Source organism: Cinclus cinclus, chromosome Z (genome assembly GCF_963662255.1).
Source record: "Cinclus cinclus chromosome Z, bCinCin1.1, whole genome shotgun sequence".
Taxonomy (NCBI): Eukaryota; Metazoa; Chordata; class Aves; order Passeriformes; family Cinclidae; genus Cinclus; species Cinclus cinclus.
Genome location: NC_085084.1, coordinates 84,591,336 through 84,616,664, shown reverse-complemented (window position 1 = coordinate 84,616,664; position 25,329 = coordinate 84,591,336). Strand labels below are relative to the sequence as shown.

The following is a 25,329-nucleotide window of genomic DNA, read 5'->3' as shown; positions in this document are numbered from 1 at the left end:
GTGCTCCATCCCTGTGCTCCATCCCTGTGCTCCATCCCTGTCCCTGTGCTCCATCCCTGTGCTCCATCCCTGTGCTCCATCCCTGTGCTCCCGTCCCTGTGCTCCATCCCTGTGCTCCTGTCCCTGTGCTCCATCCCTGTGCTCCTGTCCCTGTGCTCCATCCCTGTGCTCCATCCCTGTGCTCCTGTCCCTGTGCTCCATCCCTGTGCTCCATCCCTGTGCTCCCGTCCCTGTGCTCCATCCCTGTGCTCCATCCCTGTCCCTGTGCTCCATCCCTGTGCTCCATCCCTGTGCTCCCGTCCCTGTGCTCCATCCCTGTGCTCCATCCCTGTGCTCCATCCCTGTGCTCCATCCCTGTGCTCCTGTCCCTGTGCTCCATCCCTGTGCTCCTGTCCCTGTGCTCCATCCCTGTGCTCCATCCCTGTGCTCCATCCCTGTGCTCCATCCCTGTGCTCCCGTCCCTGTCCTCCATCCCTGTGCTCCATCCCTGTGCTCCATCCCTGTGCTCCATCCCTGTGCTCCCGTCCCTGTGCTCCTGTCCCTGTCCTTCCCGTCCCTGTCCTGTCCTTCCCATCTTGTCCTGTCCTTCCCGTCCCTGTCCTGTCCTTCCCATCCTGTCCTGTCCTTCCCTTCCCTGTCCTGTCCATCCCGTCCTGTCCCATCCCTGTCCTGCCCCCGTGCCCCCAGGGTCTCCCTCTCGCCCAGCCGGGCTGGCTCTCACAGCTCCTCGATGCACACACCCCTTCTCATTGCTCACAGGTTCAGTTTTTTACAGCATTCTGCCACCTTGGATGGGTGCTGAGACACAGAATTCCCGGCAGTCATAATTCCCAGGGAATGGTTTTGGGTTGGAAGGATGTCAGAGCCCACCCAGTGCCACCCCTGCCATGGGCAGGGAGAGCTTCCCCTATCCCAGGGTGCTCCAGCCCCATCCAACCTCACCCAGGACACTGCCAGGGATCCACGGCTGCTGAGCACCCTGCACCAGGAATTCCCTCCCAATATCCCATCCAGCCCCACAGAAACCAGGCGGGATGAAACCCAAACGCTCCGCAGGATACAACTCAGGAAATCCAGTCACAAAACACTCATTTCTGAGGTTTGCCAAACCCGAGAACTTGGACTGGGCACCAGCAGGAAGCTGGATTAACAAACCACAGCATTCCCAGCTGGCAGGGCAGACAGATAAATACAGCGGGCAAAATCCAAATCACAATTATGGGTAAGATAAAAAAAGGGGACAGACATTCCTCAAAGTGCATTCCATGATTTGCAGGGCATCTCAACAGAGCCACAGGGAACACAAGGAATCCCCTGGCTCACAAGGAATCCCCTGGCACATCGGGAATCCTGTGGCACACAAGGAACCCCCTGGCTCACAAGGAATCCCCTGGCACATCGGGAATCCTGTGGCACACAAGGAATCCCCTGGCTCACAAGGAATCCCCTGGCTCACAAGGAATCCCCTGGCACACAAGGAATCCCCCTGGCACATCGGGAATCCTGCGGCACACCAGGTACCCTGAGCCTGGTAAGGCACTTGCACCTCCAAAGGTACTTTGGAAACTAGAAAATCCAGAAACTAAAAAAACACCAGCCCAGAGTAACAATAACCAAAAAAGAGAGAGGGGACAGCGAGAGGGGACAGCGAGAGGGGACAGCGAGAGGGGACAGCTCTGCCATTGCCCCACCCCACGGGCACTGTCCCTGCAGGGCTCAGTGACAGGGCTCAGTGACAGGGCTCCGCTGTGTCCCCGTGCCATCCCACTGCAGGGAACATCTCCCTGGAGGGGCCAGCCCGGCTGCGGGGACGCTCTCAGGGAGGGAGGCAGGGGCCGTGCTGTACTCACTGATGGCCGGGGCGATTCCCCCGACGGAGCCCGGCCCGGGGATGTTCCCAGCCACGGCTGCAGCCTGGGCTGCGGCGGCCGCCTGGGCGGTGGCCGCCTGCTGCTGCATCTGGCGGTGGCACTGGCGCAGGTCGAACACCTGAGGACACCGAACACGCTGAGCTTCGCACCTGCCCGCCCCGACAGGGAGATCCATCCCCCAAAATCCCGCCCCAAGAACCCCCGCAGCTCCTTGGTGCTCACACCCCCCAAAGCCTGGGAACAGCAAATCTTCCAGCCCTCCCCGCGGCTGGTTTAGTTTGTAACAGTTTAACTCTTAATCCCGGCCTGAATCTTAACCAAGGGGATCCTGAGGGATCCTTCTCAGGATCTCAGGGCCACTGGAAACACCAAAACCTGCCCGAAGCAGCACCTCGTGTAGGTGACAGTCTGAAGGGTGCTACGGGCAGATTTAATCCCTGCTGCTTTGCTGAATCCCGGGATTTCCAGAAATGTAGGCATATAAATTAAAAAATTCATCTCACTGACTATCTGAAAGAAATACCAGCGACTGACAGCTCCGAGGCTGCAGGTTTCAGGCTTTTGGCACTTTGTAGCTCTGTGATCACTGTTTGACACTAACAGAGGTACGGAACTCTGTTTTCACCTCAGAGAGCTCAAGCACAGAGCTTGCGAGGTTTCCTTCACCTTCACCGCACAACTGCCTGCAAAACTGATGGTTCAAAAAAAAAACAAACAAACCGCCGTGAACTTCAACAAAAGACTGTTTTTCTCACGAGTAAGTTCACGGTATGTCAGAGCAAGAATCTCCTTGAAATTATTTGTTCCCATGTAACTTTTTCTGACCTCTGGACCACTTCACGTTCGTGACACTTCAGCTTCTCCTGCATTTCTATTTACTTTCACAGCTCTGCTTTTTTGTTTTGGAGAAAATGAACAGATAACGTAAGCTAAAAATTGTAACTGCAGTTAATTTAAACCTGGCTAGGCTAAAAATAAAAAGAACTGCTACCAACTGCTGCTTGTGATGAAACACAAAATTTACTTTCACAGTACCCAGATGACACTTTTGTTCAGAGCCGTTTTTCAGAAGTCACCTTTTCCTGAATTACAAACAGAACTCCTGAGGGCTTTTTTCTGAAAGCCAGGCTGCATTTTATTTCAGTGCCTCGAGGCCTCCTTTCAGATTTCGGTGCGGAACACCCGGGATTTTGCAGCAGACCCACCTTGATATATGCACTTGGGTATATTTTGTGGACAGCATCCCCCGGGGCACGGCCTGCCTCCCTGTCCAGGTAATAGCTCTGCACGAACACGGCGTGGTCGCTCAGGCAGCGCACCCAGACGTCGCCCTCACCCTTGCACTCCAGCTGAACCCCTTTGCCGATGTGCAGCCTGGGGAGGGAAAAGGGAAAAGGGAAAAAAGAGAGGTGTTTCAGGAGGGCACAGACCTGCCTGGAGCACCCCACAGAGCGCAGCAGAACTGAGAGCTGGGCAGGCAGTGGGACAAGCACACTCCTGGCTGTGTTTCCAAATCCTGGTCCTTGTACAGAGTCACCCAGGAACGTCCACAGAGCCACCTTTCGTTTGTCTGCTTGCCCACCTAACGCTTTGATCGCCACTGCCTGGTATTTCTGGAGATAAGGCTCCATCTCCTTTCAAAGAGGAGAGGGGGAAAAAAAAGCAAAAAACCCGAAGCTGGAGGATGTGTACGTTTCTGTGCGTTTGCACTTCAAAGGCCAGCAGAGGCAGGGTGAGAAGCAATGAGGAGCCAGGGGAGCTCTCTTGGAGCCCTGCCCTGCTCCTCTGACACATCTGTGTGCTGCAGCCACTCTCACAGCACACGCAGGGCACAGGTTGGTCACCGCAGCCCCCGAGAGCAGAGAAAACCCACTGCTGCAGCAGAGGACAGGGACAGCCCAGAAAGGCACACCCCACCCCGGGGTCATTCAAACAAACGGACCCCGGCTGACAATTCCAAAGGGAGCGACAGCACACCGCCCGCTGCTCCAGTTCCAGGGAGGGACGGGGATACCTCGCTCTCTCGATGGCCTCTGTCCTGTGCACGTTGGACAGCTGGCCCAGGCAGAAGCGATCTCCCCCAGAGGGATCCACGTAGCCATCCACGGTGACAATGGGACAGCTGGAAGGGACCTTGAACGTCTCCCCGACCTGCACGTCCATCTCAAAGTAGGCGATGGAACACCAGTACTCTGGGGCTGGGGCACGGAGAGAACCGGGAAAAAAAAACACATCAGAGCAGGCTGAGGTGGCCGTGGGCAGGAGAGAGCACACGGGCAAGTTATGGGAGACACAGGGATGTCTGCTAGCCCAGAGGAACTCTGAACGTGTCTGCTAGCCCAGAGGAACTCTGAACGTGTCTGCTAGCCCAGAGGAACTCTGAACGTGTCTGCTAGCCCAGAGGAACTCTGAACGTGTCTGCTAGCCCAGAGGAACTCTGAACGTGTCTGCTAGCCCAGAGGAACTCTGAACGTGTCTGCTAGCCCAGAGGAACTCTGAACGTGTCTGCTAGCCCAGAGGAACTCTGAACGTGTCTGTTAGCCCAGAGGAACTCTACACACTGCAGCGAACATGGGCTTGTTGTCACCCAAGCACATTCTGGTGTTTGAGGTTTTTGTACTTCTCATCTCAGGGGTCTGATCATTCCAGCCAGGATACGTGATCCATCTGCATTCCTACAATCCTTCAGCACAAACCAACTCTGAGCCAGCTCTGGCTGAAGACAGCAGGGTAACCCTCCTGAGGTGAGGACAGGGCTGTCCACCTGCCCTGGAGGTGAGGGAAGGGACATCAGAGGTGCCACACTGATCCTGTGTGCACCAGGGACAGGACACAAAGAGGTAGGAACCGAGGGAGCAGAACAAAATGGCACGTTCTGAAAGCGAAGAGGGGCCTTCTAACCTCTTCTAGGTGCTTGGACAAGAAAAAAAAAATCTGCTGGAAAGGAAAGGTGGCTACTGGGGCATCCTGCTTCGTGAGGAGAGGAGACCCTGCCTGTCCCTGGAGCATTCCACTGAAACCCAAACAGCCGAGGAAGCGCTGGGAGCTGCCCACGCACACCAGGAGATTTCGCACACCAGCGTCAGTGATTTCTGTGCCACCTGCAGCAGCTGGCCTGTCAGACCTCCCTGGGGTCCCGTGCTACGGTTTCTACACCTGGACACCTCAGAACCCAAAGCTCCAGTCGGTTCTGGGGTTCTGGGGAGCTCAGCACCTTTGCTGAGTGCAAGGATCCGTCTCCACCAGAGGGGAACAAACACAGCTGGGCCCTGCCTGTAGGGGAGCACAAAACAAACCGTGGGATCCTGGAATGGTTTGGGTTAGAAGGGAGCTTAGGGCTCATCTCCTTCCAGACCCTGCCACGGGCAGGGAAACCTTCCACTGTCCCAGGGTGCTCCAACCCGGCCTTGGACACTCCCAGGGATCCAGGGGCAGCCACGGCTGGTCTGGGCAATGAGGACTGGACAGCACCAAACCAACAGTGTGAAACAGACACTAAAAACAGTCAAACACAATTCATCCACAGCTCAGTTCACCCCGCAGGTACCAACATCCCATTTCCTAGCACTGCCGTAGCAGCTGGACAAAATACAGACAAGTTTAGATTTGGTTTTTCAGCCGTGCAGCTCTCTCCCCCTTGCAGGGAACTGCTAAACTGCCAACTGTTAAACACAGAACATCACCTTGCACCTGCCAAAGACAGAGCTTCCACAGCCAGAGCAGACCCTCCCTGAACTGCAGGGACAAGGGAGGCTCCCGGGAATCCTCCACAAAGGTCCGGAGAGGAACTCCAGCACCAGAACGTAGGGGAGTGCAGTGCCCTCCCTTCAGGGTGTGTCCGAGTGCCGGGCTGTGGGGTCCCGGAGGAATTTGGCACCTCCTGGGCACGCACCAGCACGGGGATGCTTTAAATACGGCTCACAGCTTTTGTCCCTGCTCCAAGAACCGGAATTTTGCACAGGGTTTATGGCAGCACGCCCCGCTCCCCCCACAGCCCCAGCGCTCGTCCCTCACGACGCCGCGTCCCGCTCCGGGCTCTACTCACCAGGATGGTTCGAGATCGGAGGCTGGAATGCGAGCTCGTTGTGAACCGGCCCTTGAAAAGGAAGACACGCGGTTTGTTTTTACACCAGCAAAAAAAACCCAAAAAAACAAAAACAAAAACAAAACAAAAAAAAAAACAACTCCCTCCCCCAAGGTTTATCTCCCCTGAACTGCTTTCCTACAAACCACCCCCCTCCCCCGTCAGGAGCTTCCTCCATCACAGAACGAGCTGTCCAGCATCACTTCATCATGACAAACGGCCACTCAGGATGGGGGAGAAAAACAAAAAGCAAAAACAAAAACAAAACAAAACAAAACAAAAAAACAAAAACACCCCAGACAACGCATTTTCTGAAGGAAAATAAACTGCGCGCGATCTCGGAATCGGATTGCTCTGTCCCCTCCAGGAGCTGGGGCCCCTGGAGGCAGCAGGGACTCCAACACTGAATTTGTTGTAAGGAACAGCAGCTTTTCCAACAAGACGTCAGGGCCACGGGAGGTGCCACAAAAAGTGAGAAACGGCACCAGCCAGTCACAAATATCAATTACGGAGAGACACGAGAGCTCAAAAAAACATCTGTAGCCTGCCCCCAGCACCACCAGTGCTTCTTACACCCTACCAAAAAAAAAAAAAAAAAACCAAAAAAAAAAAACAAAAAAAAAACCCCACGATGAATGGAGTGGGAGCCTCAAGGAAATAATGGAACTCATCCTAATGACTGTGTCCAAACCACGGTTTTATTGACAGGGTCGGGGTGAAAAGACATTCTGAGGTTAATCTATTAATTTTAATCAATATTCTCCCCTCCGCTAACAACACCTGCTGCACACAGGTGATCCACACTAAACGTGTTTCCTGTGCCCTCACGCAGAATATACACATTATGTATTCTAATGTGGGGGAACACTCCGATAAAAACTGTGTTAGGGAATAAAAAACCTTCTGCCACAAAATTTAGAAATCTTCCGTCTGTGTGGGAGTTGTTTTTTTTTTTTTTTTTTTTTTTTAATCCACTTCAGCCCTAGAAAATGCATTCCCTGTGCCAGGTCCCTACAACTGAACCTTGACCAATCTCCTCCCTCCCGTTCTGTCTCCTGCGCCTTAAAATAATAGCTTGCTGTCCTATTTCGTGGATGAAAATAATTATTTTTAAAAGTCTGTGTGCTGGTGCACTCGTGAACGGGCAAAACCTGAGTGCACAAGGTTTCGCTGAGCTCTTTAAAGTGTGCATCTTTCAAAGCTTAGCATCATTTCCAAACCTCTAAAAAAAAAAATAAAAAATGAGAAGGCAAGAATTGCCAAATTTTGAAACCTCTAGGAAACAAAAAGGCAAGATTTTCCAAGTTTTTAAACCTCTAGGAAACAAAACTGAGAAGGCAAGAATTTCCAATTCTTTAAAAGACAAAAAGGCAAGAATTTCCAAATTTTAAACCTCTAAAAAACAAAAATGAGAAGGCAAGAATTTCCAATTCTTTAAAAAAAACAAAAACGAGAAGGCAAGAATTTTCAAATTTTGAAACCTCTAGGAAACAAAAACAAGAAAATAAGGCAAGCATTACCAAGTTTTGAAACCTCTAAAAAAAAGCAAAAACGAGAAGGCAAGAATTTCCAAGCTTTTAAACCTCTAGGAAACAAAAATGAGAAGGCAAGAATTTCCAATTCTTTAAAAAACAAAAACGAGAAGGTAAGAATTACTGAATTTTGAAAGAAAAAAAAAAAAAGATAAAAAATTATGCAAAGGCCAGGCTTTGACTGATGTTCCTGAAGGGCTGAGCTCAGGGAAAACGCTCGGTGTGAGGCTGCCAGGTTTTGGAGGAGAGGCTCAGCCAGGCAGGGCTGTCCCGGGCAGTTTGTGTAATTAACAGGTGTAATTAACAAACCCAGGTGTCCCTGCTGCTCTCTGAGCCCCTCAAGGTATAAATTCCACAGGGGTCCCTTTTTTTAATTTTTTTTTTTTTTTTTTTAATTGACTAGGTTGGAAGAGACCTTCAAGATCGAGTCCAACCCAGCCCCAACACCTCACCTAGACCATGGAGTGCCACATCCAATCTTTTTTTCAACGCACCCAGGGATGGTGACTCCACCACCTCCCCGGGCACACCACTCCAGTATTTTATCACTCCCTTTTTCCTAATATCCAACCTGTATCTGCCCTGTCGCAGCTTGGGGTTATCCAGCAGCCCTGTGAAGAAGCTCCCTGCTGAACTGGGGAGAAGCTGGGGTTTTTTATGGCAGCAAAAGGGGGGAAGACCAACGGGTTATAAAGGATTGCCGTGGGCATTAATTTGTGTTGGGATCACTGAGAACCTTGGGATAGCTCACCATGGCAAAGGAGGATGTGCCCACCCGAGGGACATCTCTCCAGGAGGGCTGAGATGATCACAGCCCACCCAAGGGACAGGGCAGGCACACCTGAGCCCAAACACCCCCACAACTCCCCCTTCTGTATTTAGTAAGAAGCTCTGCCCAACAGCTCGTTTAAAGAAACGTAAAAGGTGGGAGAACACAAGTAGCACAACAAAAATTCAAAAAGCACCCTCAACTGAAGATGGAACCCATCCTGTTAAACCCCTCTGAACCAGTCTGGGTAGGTTCGCATTTTTATAGGGGAAGATCTGGGGAAGAAATGAGGAGGGGAGGGAAGGAGCAGGGTGTGGGGCTGGGCAGAAATGAGGGGAGGGAAGGAGCAGGGTGTGGGGCTGGAGAGAAATGAGGGGAGGGAAGGAGCAGGGTGTGGGGCTGGGCAGAAATGAGGGGAGGGAAGGAGCAGGGTGTGGGGCTGGAGAGAAATGAGGGGAGGGAAGGAGCAGGGTGTGGGGCTGGAGAGAAATGAGGGGAGGGAAGGAGCAGGGTGTGGGGCTGGGCAGAAATGAGGGGAGGGAAGGAGCAGGGTGTGGGGCTGGGCAGAAATGAAGGGAGGAGCAGGGTGTGGGGCTGGGCAGAAATGAGGGGAGGGAAGGAGCAGGGTGTGGGGCTGGAGAGAAATGAGGGGAGGGAAGGAGCAGGGTGTGGGGCTGGAGAGAAATGAGGGGAGGGAAGGAGCAGGGTGTGGGGCTGGGCAGAAATGAAGGGAGGAGCAGGGTGTGGGGCTGGAGAGAAATGAGGGGAGGAGCAGGGTGTGGGGCTGCAGTGCTTACATCACTGACACAGTCTGGGTAGTTTTACAATTTTATAGGGTCAGTTATGGGGCAGAAATGAGCAGGGGAGCTCAGGAGAGGTTCAGGGAGGATCAGGGTGTGGGGCTGCACAGAAATGAGCAGGAGGGCTCAGGGCAGGCTCAGGGAGGAGGAAGCAGCAGTTCTTACAGTAGTGCCCGGGGTGCATGGGCGGGTGGTGCTGCAGGTGCCCGTTCTGGTGGTGGGGGATGGCGGGGGTGTAGGCGGCCGTCCGGCTCCCCGTCCAGCTGGTGGTACTGTCTGCAAAGACAGAGACAAACCCGCCCCCGTGTCCGAGACAGCCTCCCCACGGCTCCCTGCTGCTCCTCCACTGCTCCTGGGCTTTTTGGAAACCGGGCTGAGGAAGCTGAGAGGCGCAGACTGGATACTCACTGTGGTGGTAAGTGGCTGGCTGAGCTGTGAACCCATTCTGCTGAGTTCCTGGCTGGGGCCCTGAAGCAATCTGTAAGAGTCCATCACTATGGCTACCTGTCAATATACTGGGAGGTTGACCTGGTAAAAGAACACACTACCTATTCATGAGCGTTCCAAAATGTTCAGTTAAGAAGAGCTCAGCGCTACTGGGTAGGAAGATACACCCCACTAAGGGCACTGCAAGGCACAGCTCCCACAGGTTTGGTTTCAGTACTTTCTATTTTTTTTTTTTTTTTTTTTTTTTTTTTTTTTTTTTTTTTTTTTTATTTTCCACCCGCCAGGAAACCAGGAAGAGGCAAAATTGCTCTGCATCAGGTAAATTTTGACTCTGACACCCTCAAAGCTTCAGGAGGAGGAGTACGCAGAGAACTCAGCTCATCAGCCACATCTCTGCTCTGGTCACATCTCATTTTTCAGCGTAAAAGGGAAGAAGAGGAGGTGTCAGGATTTTTAACACGGCTGGAGTAGGTTTAGTGGGAATCCAAACAGGTCCAGAGAGCTGCTTGTTTTCACCGTGTTTTAACTACGGTTCCTAGGGAGGACACTCACATTCAGAGCTCCTCCAAAACATTCTGAGCAGCATTCCATTTTTATAAACACTGCTTCAATAAAGCTGCACACAACACTGGACTCAGAAAGCCCCTACTGGTTGGTGTTTGTTTTTTGGTTTTTTTTTTTCTTTTTTCCTTCCAAATAAAAACGTCAACAATTATCTAAGATTAAAACTACGGATATTTCAGAACAGGTTAACAAAATTTGACTGCAAAAGGCTTCGGTTCAGCCATTACCACTAAACTCATCAACACTTTCACAATTACACTTGCACTTTCAAACTGGCGCGGCTATCAGGATATAACACGTTGAGAACTTGCAGTAAAACATAAAAAAAAATGATTTTTTTTTTTTTCCCCACGTCCACTTGCCTCCAACAATTAAGAGAGACGAGAAAAGGTTACTGGCTATAAACTGCAAACTGACGACCCATACCTTTTCTGTCTCTGCTGGAGACACACACGGGCAGAGCGATGTTACAAACAGCAGTGGTTTTAGCTAGAATTAGGATCAGAGCACCTTGTCACCACCATTCAGACCTGGCACTGAGATCAGTGAGGTTCACACCTCCTTTAGGTGTGCAGGGGATGGGCTGAAGGATGCTCTGAGGGCTCTGCTGTCCTGCTGAACTCCAAGGCAGCACTCCAAATGAAAACACTGACCGGGGCTGTCGTTCTGGGGGCACGGTGAGCCACCACAGAAGTAGTGGTGTTGGAACTGGGAGACTAAAGAGCTACCCAAAGATCTCTTGATATTGCCACCTGAGATCAACGCATTTGTTGTTCTGCTTGCTGCTGGAATAGAACGACAAAACTCCTCGATCTCTAATTATCAATAATTATCAGTAACAACCAAAATGCTCCGCTAGAACTCAACCGCTGTAACATTTTAACGTTGCAGCGCCAGCCTCCACGGCACAATCGGACACATTGGCACAAAAAAACCAAAAGCTCACCAGCCACAATTAACACCTCACGTTAATTAACAGCCAGCGGAGACGGAGCGGGGGGGGGGGGCCTGGACACCATTCCCACATCCCCCTGCCCTGGCAGCAATCGGCACTAGACCATCACGGATGCCCCGTCCCGTCCCCCCGCCCCTCTCCAGGACCTTACTTGTGGAGGCCACGGGAATGTTGGGGAAGTTGGTGGTGCTGGTGGTGCTGGCCTCGGCGGGGGCCAGCATGGCCGGGGCGCTGTAGGGCTCGGAGGGGGCGCGGTTGGTGGGAGGGTGCTGGATGGTCTGCACCGAGTGGCCCTCGGCCGACGACAGCGACGGCTGCCCCTCGTAGTCGTGAACGTACTCGTCCTTGACCAGCATGCTGGAGGGAGCTGTGGGGACAGCAGGGGAACACGTGGGGCACGGGTGGGACCACACAGGTGGGGACGGCGGCGGCGCCGGCAGCGTAGGGACAGCGAGGGGACAATGGAGGGACAATGGAGGGACAATGGAGGGACAATGGAGGGACAGCGCGGGGACAGCACAGGGACACTGGAGGGACAATGGAGGGACAATGGAGGGACACTGGAGGGACAATGGAGGGACAGCGCGGGGACAGCGTGGGGACAGCACAGGGACACTGGAGGGACAATGGAGGGACAATGGAGGGACAGCGCAGGGACAGCGGACAGCGCGGGGACAGCGCAGGGACAATGAAGGAACACTGGAGGAACAATGGAGGGACAATGTAGGGACAATGGAGGGACACTGGAGGGACAATGGAGGAACAATGGAGGGACAATGGAGGGACAGCACGGGGACAATGAAGGGACACTGGAGGGACACTGGAGGGACACTGGAGGGACAATGGAGGGACAATGGAGGGACAGCGCAGGGACAGCGGACAGCCCGGGGACAGCGCAGGGACAATGAAGGAACACTGGAGGAACAATGGAGGGACAATGGAGGGACAATGGAGGGACAGCGTGGGGACAATGGAGGGACACTGGAGGAACAATGGAGGGACAATGGAGGGACAATGGAGGGACAATGGAGGGACAATGGAGGGACAGCGCAGGGACAGCGGACAGCGCGGGGACAGCGCAGGGACAATGAAGGAACACTGGAGGAACAATGGAGGGACAATGTAGGGACAATGGAGGGACACTGGAGGGACACTGGAGGGACACTGGAGGGACAATGGAGGGACAGCGTGGGGACAATGGAGGGACACTGGAGGAACAATGGAGGGACAATGGAGGGACAATGGAGGGACAATGGAGGGACAATGGAGGGACAGCACGGGGACAATGAAGGGACACTGGAGGGACACTGGAGGGACACTGGAGGGACACTGGAGGGACACTGGAGGGACAATGGAGGGACAATGGAGGGACAATGGAGGGACAGCACGGGGACAGCACGGGGACAATGGAGGGACACTGGAGGGAACTGCAGGGACACTGGACAGACACTGGACGGACAGAAGGGTAATTTTTTCCCAGAGGACTCAGGTACCAGTGCAAATCAGCAGAGATGAGCACAGGGGTTAAAGCTCGTCAAGTCAAGTTTGTTGAGATGTTTGGTGGGGCTTTTTCTCCCCCATTTCGTTTTTGCTTTGATACTTTTTATAAAGTGCTAAAATCACTGGATCACACGAATTTCTTTCTCCATTAATTTCCCCTGGCAGGAGAATAAAGCAAGGTTTGAAATAAAGCAGTCACCAGCCGTACAACCTCAGATTTCTGAACAGTCTGAGATTTCTGAATGCTCAGAAGTGCGAGATTTAATGCCCATTTTCTCTCAAGCTTCAGGGAAAAGCAAGAATATCAGACTCCTTCATCCAACTGTGGAATTAATTATGGAATTTCTACTCTTTTCTTCTAGTCCTGCTGACCAAATCACATTTAGCATTCCCAATCCAATTAATTAGATTATCACGGAGGTGCACGCAGTTTTGGGTGCCCTTTTGTGCTCACCAGCAGCGCTCAGCCATTGAGAATTTTTGTTTTTCTGTTGGGTTTCACAGGTGGGAAGCAATGAAAACGGGGCGTAGAGGTTTGGCTGGAGCCTCTGCCCATGGAGTTTATCCGTACCTGCCTCTGACACGGTACTTAGCTGTTTTCTGGGAGCCACGGGGACAAAAGGATCTCGGCAGAGGGGCGAGCTGTGCCTGCCCTGGAGGGCTCAGCACAGCTCGTGGCCACAGAAACAGCAGCAGCAAACACAGCCAACTCACCTGAGCTCTGCAGGGTCAGTCCCGAGAGATCTAAAAAGAGAAGGCAAGGGAAAAGGGGGTGGGGCACAGGAAATGTGCTCAGAGATCCCAAAACACCTTCAAACCTTCACCAGCCTTTAAAAAATCAGCACTGCACCCTTATCAGACCCCTCCCACCACAAGCCAAGCCTATCCGTTAAGCTACTCCTAAGACGCACAACAAACGCGTGCAGACCCGGCAGGGAGACTTAAAACAAAATTCCACCACAAACTTTCCCTTCACGTGGGGAGCAGAGCTACAAGAATAACCGCTCCACGGGAGGTAATTTACAGCCAGGTAATTGAAAGTCGGCGTTTCTGACTCAGGGCTTCGTGTTTTTTTCGACACCCAGAAAGGTTTCACGTTTCGCCCCCTCTGCTCCGGGGCGTACTCACCGATGCCAGGCGACACCACACGCTCATAATGGTAAGGGTTCACACAGACACTGTCACATTTCAAGTCAAAGGCGTACTGACAATATTTAACGTGCTTGAGTTCATTTTTATGAAGATCAGGCCACCTCCAGAGACGGGCGTAAATCACGTGAGGGAATCCCTTGCGGCCAGCCACCTAAAAAAGTCAGACACAAAAGTTGGATTGGGAAGGCGGGGAGGCGTTGTTGCATTTCACACGGCGAGGAGCAGAAGGGGACGGGGACAAACAACAAATCTCTCCGTCGTCAAAATGGATCTTAAAAAAAAAAAAAAAAAAAAAAGAAAAAAAAAGAAAAAAAAGAAAAAGGTGGCGCACGGTTTATGGAGGGTTTACCCAAGTTCTGCGCGCCCAACAGAAAGAAGTTTCTGTTAGGGTTTTGCCATAGTTAGGGCAACACTGAGATAATTTGGTAAAAAATACTGAATGGAAAACGGCAGAAGAATTTGTGCTTGAGGTCCTAGGTATGGTCATCTTCCCCAGCGTGGATGTGAAGGAGCTTTGCCCCAGGACAAGAGGAACAAGGCGCTACGCTACACGGTCAGAAATTTACAAGCAGAAGAATGCCAAACAATTAAAAAATATAAAATACAGAAATACTCCTAGGAGAGGAAGAGAGATATCCATGACATGTGTAATCTGCCCCGGGACAAGGAGATCACAGCCCCAGCTGGGCAGGGATTGAGACATGACAAAAAACAGCTCATGTACATCCTGAGAGGAGCACCTTGAGGGCCTCAGGAAGGGAAAAAGAGATCCTGCTCCAGGAGCAGAGATCCTGCCCGTGGAGCACAGATCCTGCTCCAGGAGCACAGATCCTGCTCCAGGAGCACAGATCCTGCTCCAGGAGCAGAGATCCTGCCCGAGGAGCACAGATCCTGCTCCAGGAGAACAGATCCTGCTCCAGGAGCACAGATCCTGCCCGTGGAGCACAGATCCTGCCCGTGGAGCACAGATCCTGCTCCAGGAGCACAGATCCTGCTCCAGGAGCACAGATCCTGCTCCAGGAGCACAGATCCTGCCCATGGAGCACAGATCCTGCCCGAGGAGCACAGATCCTGCTCCAGGAGCCAGATCCTGCTCCAGGAGCACAGATCCTGCTCCAGGAGCACAGATCCTGCCCGTGGAGCACAGATCCTGCCCGTGGAGCACAGATCCTGCTCCAGGAGCACAGATCCTGCTCCAGGAGCACAGATCCTGCTCCAGGAGCACAGATCCTGCCCGAGGAGCACAGATCCCGCTCCAGGAGCACAGATCCTGCTCCAGGAGCACAGATCCTGCCCATGGAGCACAGATCCTGCCCGAGGAGCACAGATCCTGCTCCAGGAGCCAGATCCTGCTCCAGGAGCACAGATCCTGCTCCAGGAGCACAGATCCTGCCCGTGGAGCACAGATCCTGCTCCAGGAGCAGAGATCCTGCCCGAGGAGCACAGATCCTGCTCCAGGAGCACAGATCCTGCCCGTGGAGCACAGATCCTGCCTGTGGAGCACAGATCCTGCTCCAGGAGCACAGATCCTGCTCAAGGAGCACAGATCCTGCTCCAGGAGCACAGATCCTGCTCCAGGAGCACAGATCCTGCCCATGGAGCACAGATCCTGCTCCAGGAGCACAGATCCTGCTCCGGGAGCACAGATCCTGCCCGAGGAGCACAGATCCTGCCCGTGGAGCACAGATCCTGCTCCAGGAGCACAGATCCTGCCCATGGAGCACAGATCCTGCCCGAGGAGCACAGATCCTGCCCATGGAGCACAGATCCTGCTCCAGGAGCACAGATCCTGCTCCAGGAGCACAGATCCTGCCCGTGGAGCACAGATCCTGCCCGTGGAGCACAGATCCTGCCCGAGGAGCACAGATCCCGCTCCAGGAGCACAGATCCTGCCCGAGGAGCACAGATCCTGCTCCAGGAGCACAGATCCTGCTCCAGGAGCACAGGTCCTGCTCCAGGAGCACAGATCCTGCCCGAGGAGCACAGATCCCGCTCCAGGAGCACAGATCCTGCTCCAGGAGCACAGGTCCTGCTCCAGGAGCACAGATCCTGCCCATGGAGCACAGATCCTGCTCAAGGAGCACAGATCCTGCCCGTGGAGCACAGATCCTGCCTGAGGAGCACAGATCCTGCTCCAGGAGCACAGATCCTGCTCCAGGAGCACAGATCCTGCCCATGGAGCACAGATCCTGCCCGTGGAGCACAGATCCTGCCCATGGAGCACAGATCCTGCTCCAGGAGCCAGATCCTGCTCCAGGAGCACAGATCCTGCTCCAGGAGCACAGATCCTGCCCATGGAGCACAGATCCTGCCCGAGGAGCACAGATCCTGCTCCAGGAGAACAGATCCTGCTCCAGGAGCACAGATCCTGCTCCAGGAGCACAGATCCTGCCCATGGAGCACAGATCCTGCCCGTGGAGCACAGATCCTGCCCGTGGAGCACAGATCCTGCCCGTGGAGCACAGATCCTGCTCCAGGAGCACAGATCCTGCCCATGGAGCACAGATCCTGCCCGTGGAGCACAGATCCTGCTCCAGGAGCACAGATCCTGCCCGTGGAGCACAGATCCTGCCCGTGGAGCACAGATCCTGCTCCAGGAGCACAGATCCTGCTCCAGGAGCACAGATCCTGCCCGTGGAGCACAGATCCTGCTCCAGGAGCACAGGTCCTGCTCCAGGAGCACAGATCCTGCCCGAGGAGCACAGATCCCGCTCCAGGAGCACAGATCCTGCCCGAGGAGCACAGATCCTGCTCAAGGAGCACAGATCCTGCCCGTGGAGCACAGATCCCGCTCCAGGAGCACAGATCCTGCTCCAGGAGCACAGATCCTGCCCGTGGAGCACAGATCCTGCTCCAGGAGCACAGATCCTGCCCGAGGAGCACAGATCCTGCTCCAGGAGAACAGATCCTGCTCCAGGAGCACAGATCCTGCCCGAGGAGCACAGATCCTGCTCCAGGAGCACAGATCCTGCTCCAGGAGCACAGATCCTGCTCCAGGAGCACAGATCCTGCCCGTGGAGCACAGATCCTGCCCGAGGAGCACAGATCCTGCCCATGGAGCACAGATCCTGCTCCAGGAGCACAGATCCTGCTCCAGGAGCACAGATCCTGCCCGAGGAGCACAGATCCTGCTCAAGGAGCACAGATCCTGCCCGTGGAGCACAGATCCTGCTCCAGGAGCACAGATCCTGCCCGTGGAGCACAGATCCTGCCCGAGGAGCACAGATCCTGCTCCGGGAGCACAGATCCTGCCCGTGGAGCTCAGATCCTGCCCATGGAGCACAGATCCTGCCCGTGGAGCACAGATCCTGCCCCTGGAGCACAGATCCTGCCCGTGGAGCACAGATCCTGCTCAAGGAGCACAGATCCTGCCCATGGAGCACAGATCCTGCTCCAGGAGCACAGATCCTGCTCCGGGAGCACAGATCCTGCCCGTGGAGCACAGATCCTGCCCATGGAGCACAGATCCTGCCTGAGGAGCACAGATCCTGCCTGTGGAGCACAGATCCTGCTCAAGGAGCACAGATCCTGCTCCAGGAGCACAGATCCTGCTCAAGGAGCACAGATCCTGCTCCAGGAGCACAGATCCTGCCCATGGAGCACAGATCCTGCTCAAGGAGCACAGATCCTGCTCCAGGAGCACAGATCCTGCTCCAGGAGCACAGATCCTGCTCCAGGAGCACAGATCCTGCTCAAGGAGCACAGATCCTGCCCGTGGAGCACAGATCCTGCTCCAGGAGCACAGATCCTGCTCCAGGAGCACAGATCCTGCTCAAGGAGCACAGATCCTGCTCCAGGAGCACAGATCCTGCCCATGGAGCACAGATCCTGCCCGTGGAGCACAGATCCTGCTCCAGGAGCACAGATCCTGCTCAAGGAGCACAGATCCTGCTCAAGGAGCACAGATCCTGCTCCAGGAGCACAGATCCTGCCCGTGGAGCACAGATCCTGCTCCAGGAGCACAGATCCTGCCCATGGAGCACAGATCCTGCTCCAGGAGCACAGATCCTGCTCAAGGAGCACAGATCCTGCCCATGGAGCACAGATCCTGCTCCAGGAGCACAGATCCTGCCCGAGGAGCACAGATCCTGCTCCAGGAGCACAGATCCTGCTCCAGGAGCACAGGTCCTGCTCCAGGAGCACAGATCCTGCCCGTGGAGCACAGATCCTGCTCCAGGAGCACAGATCCTGCCCAAGGAGCACAGATCCTGCCTGTGGAGCACAGATCCTGCCCGAGGAGCACAGATCCTGCCCATGGAGCACAGATCCTGCTCCAGGAGCACAGATCCTGCTCCAGGAGCACAGATCCTGCCCGAGGAGCACAGATCCTGCTCAAGGAGCACAGATCCTGCCTGAGGAGCACAGATCCTGCTCCAGGAGCACAGATCCTGCCCATGGAGCACAGATCCTGCCCATGGAGCACAGATCCTGCTCCAGGAGCCAGATCCTGCTCCAGGAGCACAGATCCTGCTCAAGGAGCACAGATCCTGCTCCAGGAGCCAGATCCTGCCCATGGAGCACAGATCCTGCCCATGGAGCACAGATCCTGCTCCAGGAGCACAGATCCTGCTCCAGGAGCACAGATCCTGCCCGTGGAGCACAGATCCTGCCCGTGGAGCACAGATCCTGCCCGTGGAGCACAGATCCTGCCCGAGGAGCACAGATCCTGCCCGTGGAGCACAGATCCTGCCCGTGGAGCACAGATCCTGCCCGAGGAGCACAGATCCTGCTCCAGGAGCACAGATCCTGCTCCAGGAGCACAGATCCTGCCCGTGGAGCACAGATCCTGCTCCAGGAGCACAGATCCTGCCCCTGGAGCACAGATCCTGCCCGTGGAGCACAGATCCTGCTCAAGGAGCACAGATCCTGCCCATGGAGCACAGATCCTGCCCGTGGAGCACAGATCCTGCTCCAGGAGCACAGATCCTGCCCGAGGAGCACAGATCCTGCTCCAGGAGCACAGATCCTGCTCCAGGAGCACAGATCCTGCTCCAGGAGCACAGATCCTGCTCAAGGAGCACAGATCCTGCTCAAGGAGCACAGATCCTGCCCGAGGAGCACAGATCCTGCCCGAGGAGCACAGATCCTGCTCCAGGAGAACAGATCCTGCTCCAGAAGCACAGATCCTGCTCCAGGAGCACAGATCCTGCTCAAGGAGCACAGATCCTGCCCGAGGAGCACAGATCCTGCTCAAGGAGCACAGATCCTGCTCAAGGAGCACAGATCCTGCTCAAGGAGCACAGATCCTGCCCGAGGAGCACAGATCCTGCTCAAGGAGCACAGATCCTGCCCGTGGAGCACAGATCCTGCTCCAGGAGCACAGATCCTGCCCGTGGAGCACAGATCCTGCCCGAGGAGCACAGATCCTGCTCCAGGAGCACAGATCCTGCTCCAGGAGCACAGATCCTGCTCCAGGAGCACAGATCCTGCCCGTGGAGCACAGATCCTGCTCGAGGAGCACAGATCCTGCTCCGGGAGCACAGATCCTGCCCGTGGAGCTCAGATCCTGCCCATGGAGCACAGATCCTGCCCGTGGAGCACAGATCCTGCCCCTGGAGCACAGATCCTGCCCGTGGAGCACAGATCCTGCTCAAGGAGCACAGATCCTGCCCATGGAGCACAGATCCTGCTCCAGGAGCACAGATCCTGCTCCGGGAGCACAGATCCTGCCCGTGGAGCACAGATCCTGCCCATGGAGCACAGATCCTGCCTGAGGAGCACAGATCCTGCCTGTGGAGCACAGATCCTGCTCAAGGAGCACAGATCCTGCTCCAGGAGCACAGATCCTGCCCGTGGAGCACAGATCCTGCTCCAGGAGCAGAGATCCTGCCCGAGGAGCACAGATCCTGCTCCAGGAGCACAGATCCTGCCCGTGGAGCACAGATCCTGCCTGTGGAGCACAGATCCTGCTCCAGGAGCACAGATCCTGCTCAAGGAGCACAGATCCTGCCCGTGGAGCACAGATCCTGCTCCAGGAGCACAGATCCTGCTCCAGGAGCACAGATCCTGCTCAAGGAGCACAGATCCTGCTCCAGGAGCACAGATCCTGCCCATGGAGCACAGATCCTGCCCGTGGAGCACAGATCCTGCTCCAGGAGCACAGATCCTGCTCCAGGAGCACAGATCCTGCTCAAGGAGCACAGATCCTGCTCAAGGAGCACAGATCCTGCTCCAGGAGCACAGATCCTGCCCGAGGAGCACAGATCCTGCTCAAGGAGCACAGATCCTGCTCCGGGAGCACAGATCCTGCCCGTGGAGCACAGATCCTGCTCCAGGAGCACAGATCCTGCCCATGGAGCACAGATCCTGCTCCAGGAGCACAGATCCTGCTCCGGGAGCACAGATCCTGCTCCGGGAGCACAGATCCTGCTCAAGGAGCACAGATCCTGCCCGTGGAGCACAGATCCTGCCCATGGAGCACAGATCCTGCTCCAGGAGCACAGATCCTGCCTGTGGAGCACAGATCCTGCCCGTGGAGCACAGATCCTGCTCCGGGAGCACAGATCCTGCTCCGGGAGCACAGATCCTGCTCAAGGAGCACAGATCCTGCTCAAGGAGCACAGATCCTGCCCGTGGAGCACAGATCCTGCCCGTGGAGCACAGATCCTGCTCCAGGAGCACAGATCCTGCCCGTGGAGCACAGATCCTGCTCCAGGAGCACAGATCCTGCTCAAGGAGCACAGATCCTGCCCGAGGAGCACAGATCCTGCTCCGGGAGCACAGATCCTGCTCCAGGAGCACAGATCCTGCCCGTGGAGCACAGATCCTGCTCCAGGAGCACAGATCCTGCCCGTGGATGGAGCAGAGCTCCTGCTGCACTTCTGACCAGCACTGAGCTAACACAAGTGCCCAGTGTGGCCCAGCTCTGTTTGCCAGGGGACAGGACCCTGCTCTGCACGGCCACACTCCCCATCCTCAGAACCCCTGATCCGCTCCTCCTGCTCCTCCTGGGGCAGCACACAGCTGCTGCACAGCCCCAAAACACACCTGCAGCCCGGGCCAGCCGTGCCAGGACAGAGCTGCTCTCCCTCCCCTGCCCAGCACCCCGTGCCCCTCCCTTGGAGGAAAACTTTTGTTTTGTGCTGGTACTAACCTGAAGCCTCCCATCCAGCGTTCTCTGAATTGTAACACACTTGCTAGGGTGAGCTCCGTTTGTGGTGATGGCTGTAATCAAAGAATCCAATTCATCTTTTTTCTCCTTCAGCTTTTTAACTAAGCTCTCAATGGCTCGCTTGGCAAAAGTTTCGCTCTCTCCACCTTGTCGATGGCACATCAAGCTGTGAACAATGCTCAGACAGGCGTCATTACTTGTAGGCGTGTTAGTAATAGACATATTGTCCATTTGTCACAGCTCTTCCTTTCAGGTCAAGGGTCAGTTTCTGGGGGCTGTCAGGATTCTTCAAGCGGATGAACAGGAGATGATCCAAGTTCAGCGTTAGGTGCGCTGTGTCTTGGTAAAACCTAGGAGGAAAAAATAAAAATCTATGTTAGGACTGTCTTTAACAAATCACAGATCATGTTTCTAAGGAAGTCTGTGGGGCTTTTTTTTTTTTTTTTTTTTTTTTTCTTTCCTTTCCAAGCTAAGTGCAGGATATTAGAAGCACAGGAGAAAACTGCAAAGCTTGTCCCATGATAGCTAAAACATGCTTAGGAGACTGCCTGCACAGCTTTAGATGTAGATATTTAAATGAATGTTACAACCCTAGCGTGTGCATGCAGAAAGGCAGGGATCCTTAAAGGAATCAGGGAAAGGAGGACGGGGGGAATGATTTCCTAGGCTTTATACCGGCAGGATGGAACCCAGTGGGAATACTGGCCAGGAATTTAGGGGATTCAGCTGATTTTAACAAACCCTGAGCCGTGAGGAGGCATGAACACACACCAGAGCCACCTTTATTCAACAGCCCTGCCCCTAGTTCAGGTGTGTTCTGACCTCAGACTAACTCCATTTCTCTTTCCTAGAAAGGCCAAAAAAAGAAAAAAAAAAAAAAAAAAAAAAAAAAATCTGTGCCTGGGCGTTCTCTTAACGCACATTTATGAAAATCAGCGTTGTGTGGATCTTTAGATATGAAAACCCCAAAATCTATCATTTCTGGATCAAGGCAAACCAACCAGAGCCACTCAGGAAAAAAAAATCAAAATCAAAATTTAAAAAAAAAAAAAAAAAACAACAACAAAAAAAACCCCTTCCCACTTGTCTTCCACCTAGAAGGAACCTTGATGCTGCCAAAAAAAAAGCTGCTCTGGCTCTTGAGGCCACTCTGGCTTCGTGTAATCACCAACTAACACATTTCCCCGGGGTCTGCCAACAAATGCACGCCGGTGACTCCACCGCGTTTTTCTGAGCGATCTTAAAACACAAACCTTTCCTAAATAAAATGTATCTGGTTTCAAAAGTTCCGGGGGGTGGGGAAAACAAGCCGGTCACTTTATCTGAGGGGGAACACGTCCAGTCAGAGACCTGTTACTGCACTGGAATTTTCCACGTTATTAGAGGCACTGAAGTAGCAGCCCTTTATTGGAAGGAAAATTAAGAGTGGGGCGTTAATTTAGGAAGTTGTGGCATCACAGAGTGTGAACACATGGCCTCATCCCCCTTGTAAAACCAGCGCTGCTGGACAAACCCAGCACAATTCCAAAAGGGAAAAAAAAAAAAACCAAAAAAAAAAAAACCAAAAAACTCCTCCTTGTTTGATTTTTTGCTGCAGTTCTAAGTGGAATACATCACGTTTTGATATGCTTGGGAAAAAAAAAAAAAAACCAAAAAAACAAAAACACGTGGTGCAAACCCTTCCCCCTCCCTCCCATATTCAAGGCTTCTCCTCTTTTGTAAGGATGCTCCTGCACTTAAATTTTTCCCAAAGGAGAACAATTACTACTAAATCTGAGTAGGATCATGGATTTTACCCAGCTATTAAAATTTCTCCCTCTGCGCTGTTTTTTTTTTTTTCTTTTTTTCCCTGTGCTTCAATTCAATAAGCCCCTTTCAAAAGTCAAGCTCAACCTGCCAGTCATTCTCTATGGCAACTCACACTAATCTGTAAAAGCCTGCCAGCTAAAACAGAATAGAACATCATTTTCCTTAAATACAGAACACCATCCCACATAGAGATGCATAAGTAATCACAAATAAATGCCCTGATAAAGCTATTAGCTAAAGGAGCTTTAAACAAAGAGATTATTAAAATCAGACTTTATCCCCCTTTATCTCCCACTACCCTAAAACCATGAATGACAATTCTGCTCGCTGGCTTTTTAGAAGGTTCAGACCAAGAAAAAAATAGTAATTTAAAAAAAAAAAAAAAAAAAAAGTCTTATTTAAGTGGCGCGATCGTCAGAAACGTTGAGTCACCTCTCAGCTGCTCAGTCAAGGGGGGACTGTGACTGCTCAGCACAGAGAGGCGAGGGCAGCAGTGCTCACAAACGCCCTGACACATTTCCCCTGAAGTCGCCAGCGCTGTTTTGTTTTGCTCTGCAGGCGAGCCGAGTTGTCACGCTCAGCAAATTCGGTTTCTGGCAAAATAGCTGGAGGAGCCCCATCTCGAGCTCAGTCACACGCTGGAGAGCGGCACTCCCCTACTACGCTCCTTCCAACACGTGCGCACCGAGAGGAAGCAGCACCCCAAAAAAAAAAAAAAAAAGGAAAGGAAAAAAAAGGGGGATGAGCCAATGCAAAGCACTAAGGAGTGTCTGAATGAATGTTTAACAGAGTTACACCTGGTTACCCTCGGACCCTGCGGTTCTAAAGGTCTTTTCCAGCCCTTTCCCCACAGGGATCCGGTGCCATGCCACAGGCAGCAATTTGTCCCAGTAACTAAGAGATAACGAGTGAATTACAGAACAAGCCAGCTACCACCAGGGCTAACCTCAGCATCAGGACAAGAACCAAACGGGAGGTGAATCTGAAGGACAAAAGGAGTTCAGATTACAATCCATCTGCAGCAAACTTCTCCCCCAGAGAAGTGCACTGATAACTGGACCTGTTCCTTCCTGGCACACCTGAACCAACACCATTATTCCTGCACACACGCTGCCTCCCCAAAACCAGATGTGTCTCCTCAGCCAGGGCAATAACACACACACACACACAAAAAAAAAAGAAAAAAAAAAAAAAAAAAAACACCCATGAAAACAGCTGCCCAAAACTGGAAATACAGCACTGGTGCCACACGCCTCGCTTCAACGCCTGTGGGTAACTCTGCCAGAAATGGTTACCTGAACAACACGGAGATCCCGAAAAAGGGGAGCTGCTGTCCCAGCAGGCTGCCTGGCAGGACTGAAATCGAGGGGTGCCTCACCTGTGAGGAGAAGGAGCCCCAGTGAGCTGCCAGGAGACTGCCCTCACTGCACTTATACTGCTCTGAGGGGGCAGGAATGCAAAACAAGCCCCACGCCGAGCCAGACTGCCCCACTGTTTTGGGATCAGCTGGGACACGCTCTCTCCAAACACCGACTATCTCACTGCTGTGACCAGATAACAGAGACGAGGCTCCACGCTCAGCACCCTCTGCACGACCTCCAGGAGGGCATTCCCTTCCTCCTGGATCGGCTCCTGATCACCCGGAGGACACCAGGCGGACGGACAAAAAAAGCAGATGAGGGGATAAGCAGCGAGTTTGGGGGACAGAAATTGGACATTCCACCGCGGCGTGTGCGCGCCAGCATCTCCTGGGCTGCGCCAGCAAGAGCAGCACCACAGCCCGAGAGCAAGAGCTTTTACGTGCCAAAAACACACGGGTAGGAAGAACACGGCTTCCAAACATTCGCAGCGACTCTTAGGGCAGCAAACTAAGTGTTTAAAGAGAGAGGATCACTTGGACAGCCTCTCCCGAGGCCCACGAGCTGCCGAGGTACGTTTCAGTTCGACATCCTTCTGCGGAACAGCAGGCAGAGCCTGAAGAAGGTACACAGGTTGTAGAAACAGGAAAAAGTCTTTCTGATTTTCACAGTTAGGGGGAAGAAAAAAACAACCAAACATCATGTGGATTTCACTTCCTTGCCTGTATGGAGGTGTTACCACAAGATGTGCAGAAGGCTCCTCTGAGGCATAAAGGGCAGGGGCTGCTAAAAAATCCCTAAAACCTTGCCAGACCCCAGTCAAAGCGCTCTAGGCATTCAGCCATGCAGATTTTTAAACTTAGCTGAAAAATCCCTTCGTCCAAACAATTCCTATTTCCAATACCGGGACCTGGATGAGATTTGCTTTGAAGTTACAAATCCAGATCCTTAAAAAGCGCTGGCATCCTTTCCTCCACGTTAAAAAACAACCTTAAAGGAATGCTTTTTCCCCCACTCAGAAGGGGTTCATCATCCCCCCCGGCCCACCACAGGAGCCACGTTTCGCCATCTGGGGGAGAACCATGGAGCCCGGGGCCAGAAAGCACCAGCCAGAGCAGGGGTTAGGGAAGGAGCTGGAGTGAGGGACACGGCCCAGAGGAACACGATCCAGGCCAGCAGCAGTCCCACAGCTCGGGCAGCGACCCCGAGCTCAGCCCCCCTCACTGACAGCGGGGTCCGGGCCAACGGCAGCCGCGCGCGGATCGGGTTCACCAAGAAACTCGGTCTAAAAATGTGACTGCACAAACGCCACTGGATAATTGATTTAAGGTGCAGCCCAGCAGGCACACGCCCCCCTCCCCGACCACAGCTTTTCAC

The 25,329-nt window shown here is 53.6% G+C and overlaps 1 protein-coding gene across 4 annotated transcripts in view; it reads right to left on the bottom strand.

The window, feature by feature from the left end:
* SMAD4 (SMAD family member 4) overlaps positions 1 to 24,011 on the bottom strand; it is a 28,937-nt gene extending 4,926 nt beyond the window's left edge. The window contains exons 1-10 of one of the 4 annotated variants that reach the window (XM_062513821.1): positions 20,768 to 24,011; positions 13,651 to 13,825; positions 13,237 to 13,266; positions 11,174 to 11,389; positions 9,465 to 9,584; positions 9,222 to 9,332; positions 5,917 to 5,967; positions 3,886 to 4,069; positions 3,077 to 3,245; positions 1,851 to 1,989 (exon numbers count right to left, since the gene is read on the bottom strand). In XM_062513821.1, coding sequence (XP_062369805.1) covers positions 1,851 to 1,989; positions 3,077 to 3,245; positions 3,886 to 4,069; positions 5,917 to 5,967; positions 9,222 to 9,332; positions 9,465 to 9,584; positions 11,174 to 11,389; positions 13,237 to 13,266; positions 13,651 to 13,825; positions 20,768 to 21,016 — 1,444 coding nt within the window. In that variant the 5' untranslated portion in view covers positions 21,017 to 24,011. Of the gene's footprint in view, positions 1 to 1,850; positions 1,990 to 3,076; positions 3,246 to 3,813; positions 4,070 to 5,916; positions 5,968 to 9,221; positions 9,333 to 9,464; positions 9,585 to 11,173; positions 11,390 to 13,236; positions 13,267 to 13,650; positions 13,826 to 20,767 lie in introns of all 4 variants that reach the window. The other 3 variants (XM_062513824.1, XM_062513822.1, XM_062513823.1) reach the window with 3 other exon arrangements.
* Positions 24,012 to 25,329: the final 1,318 nt, after the last annotated feature.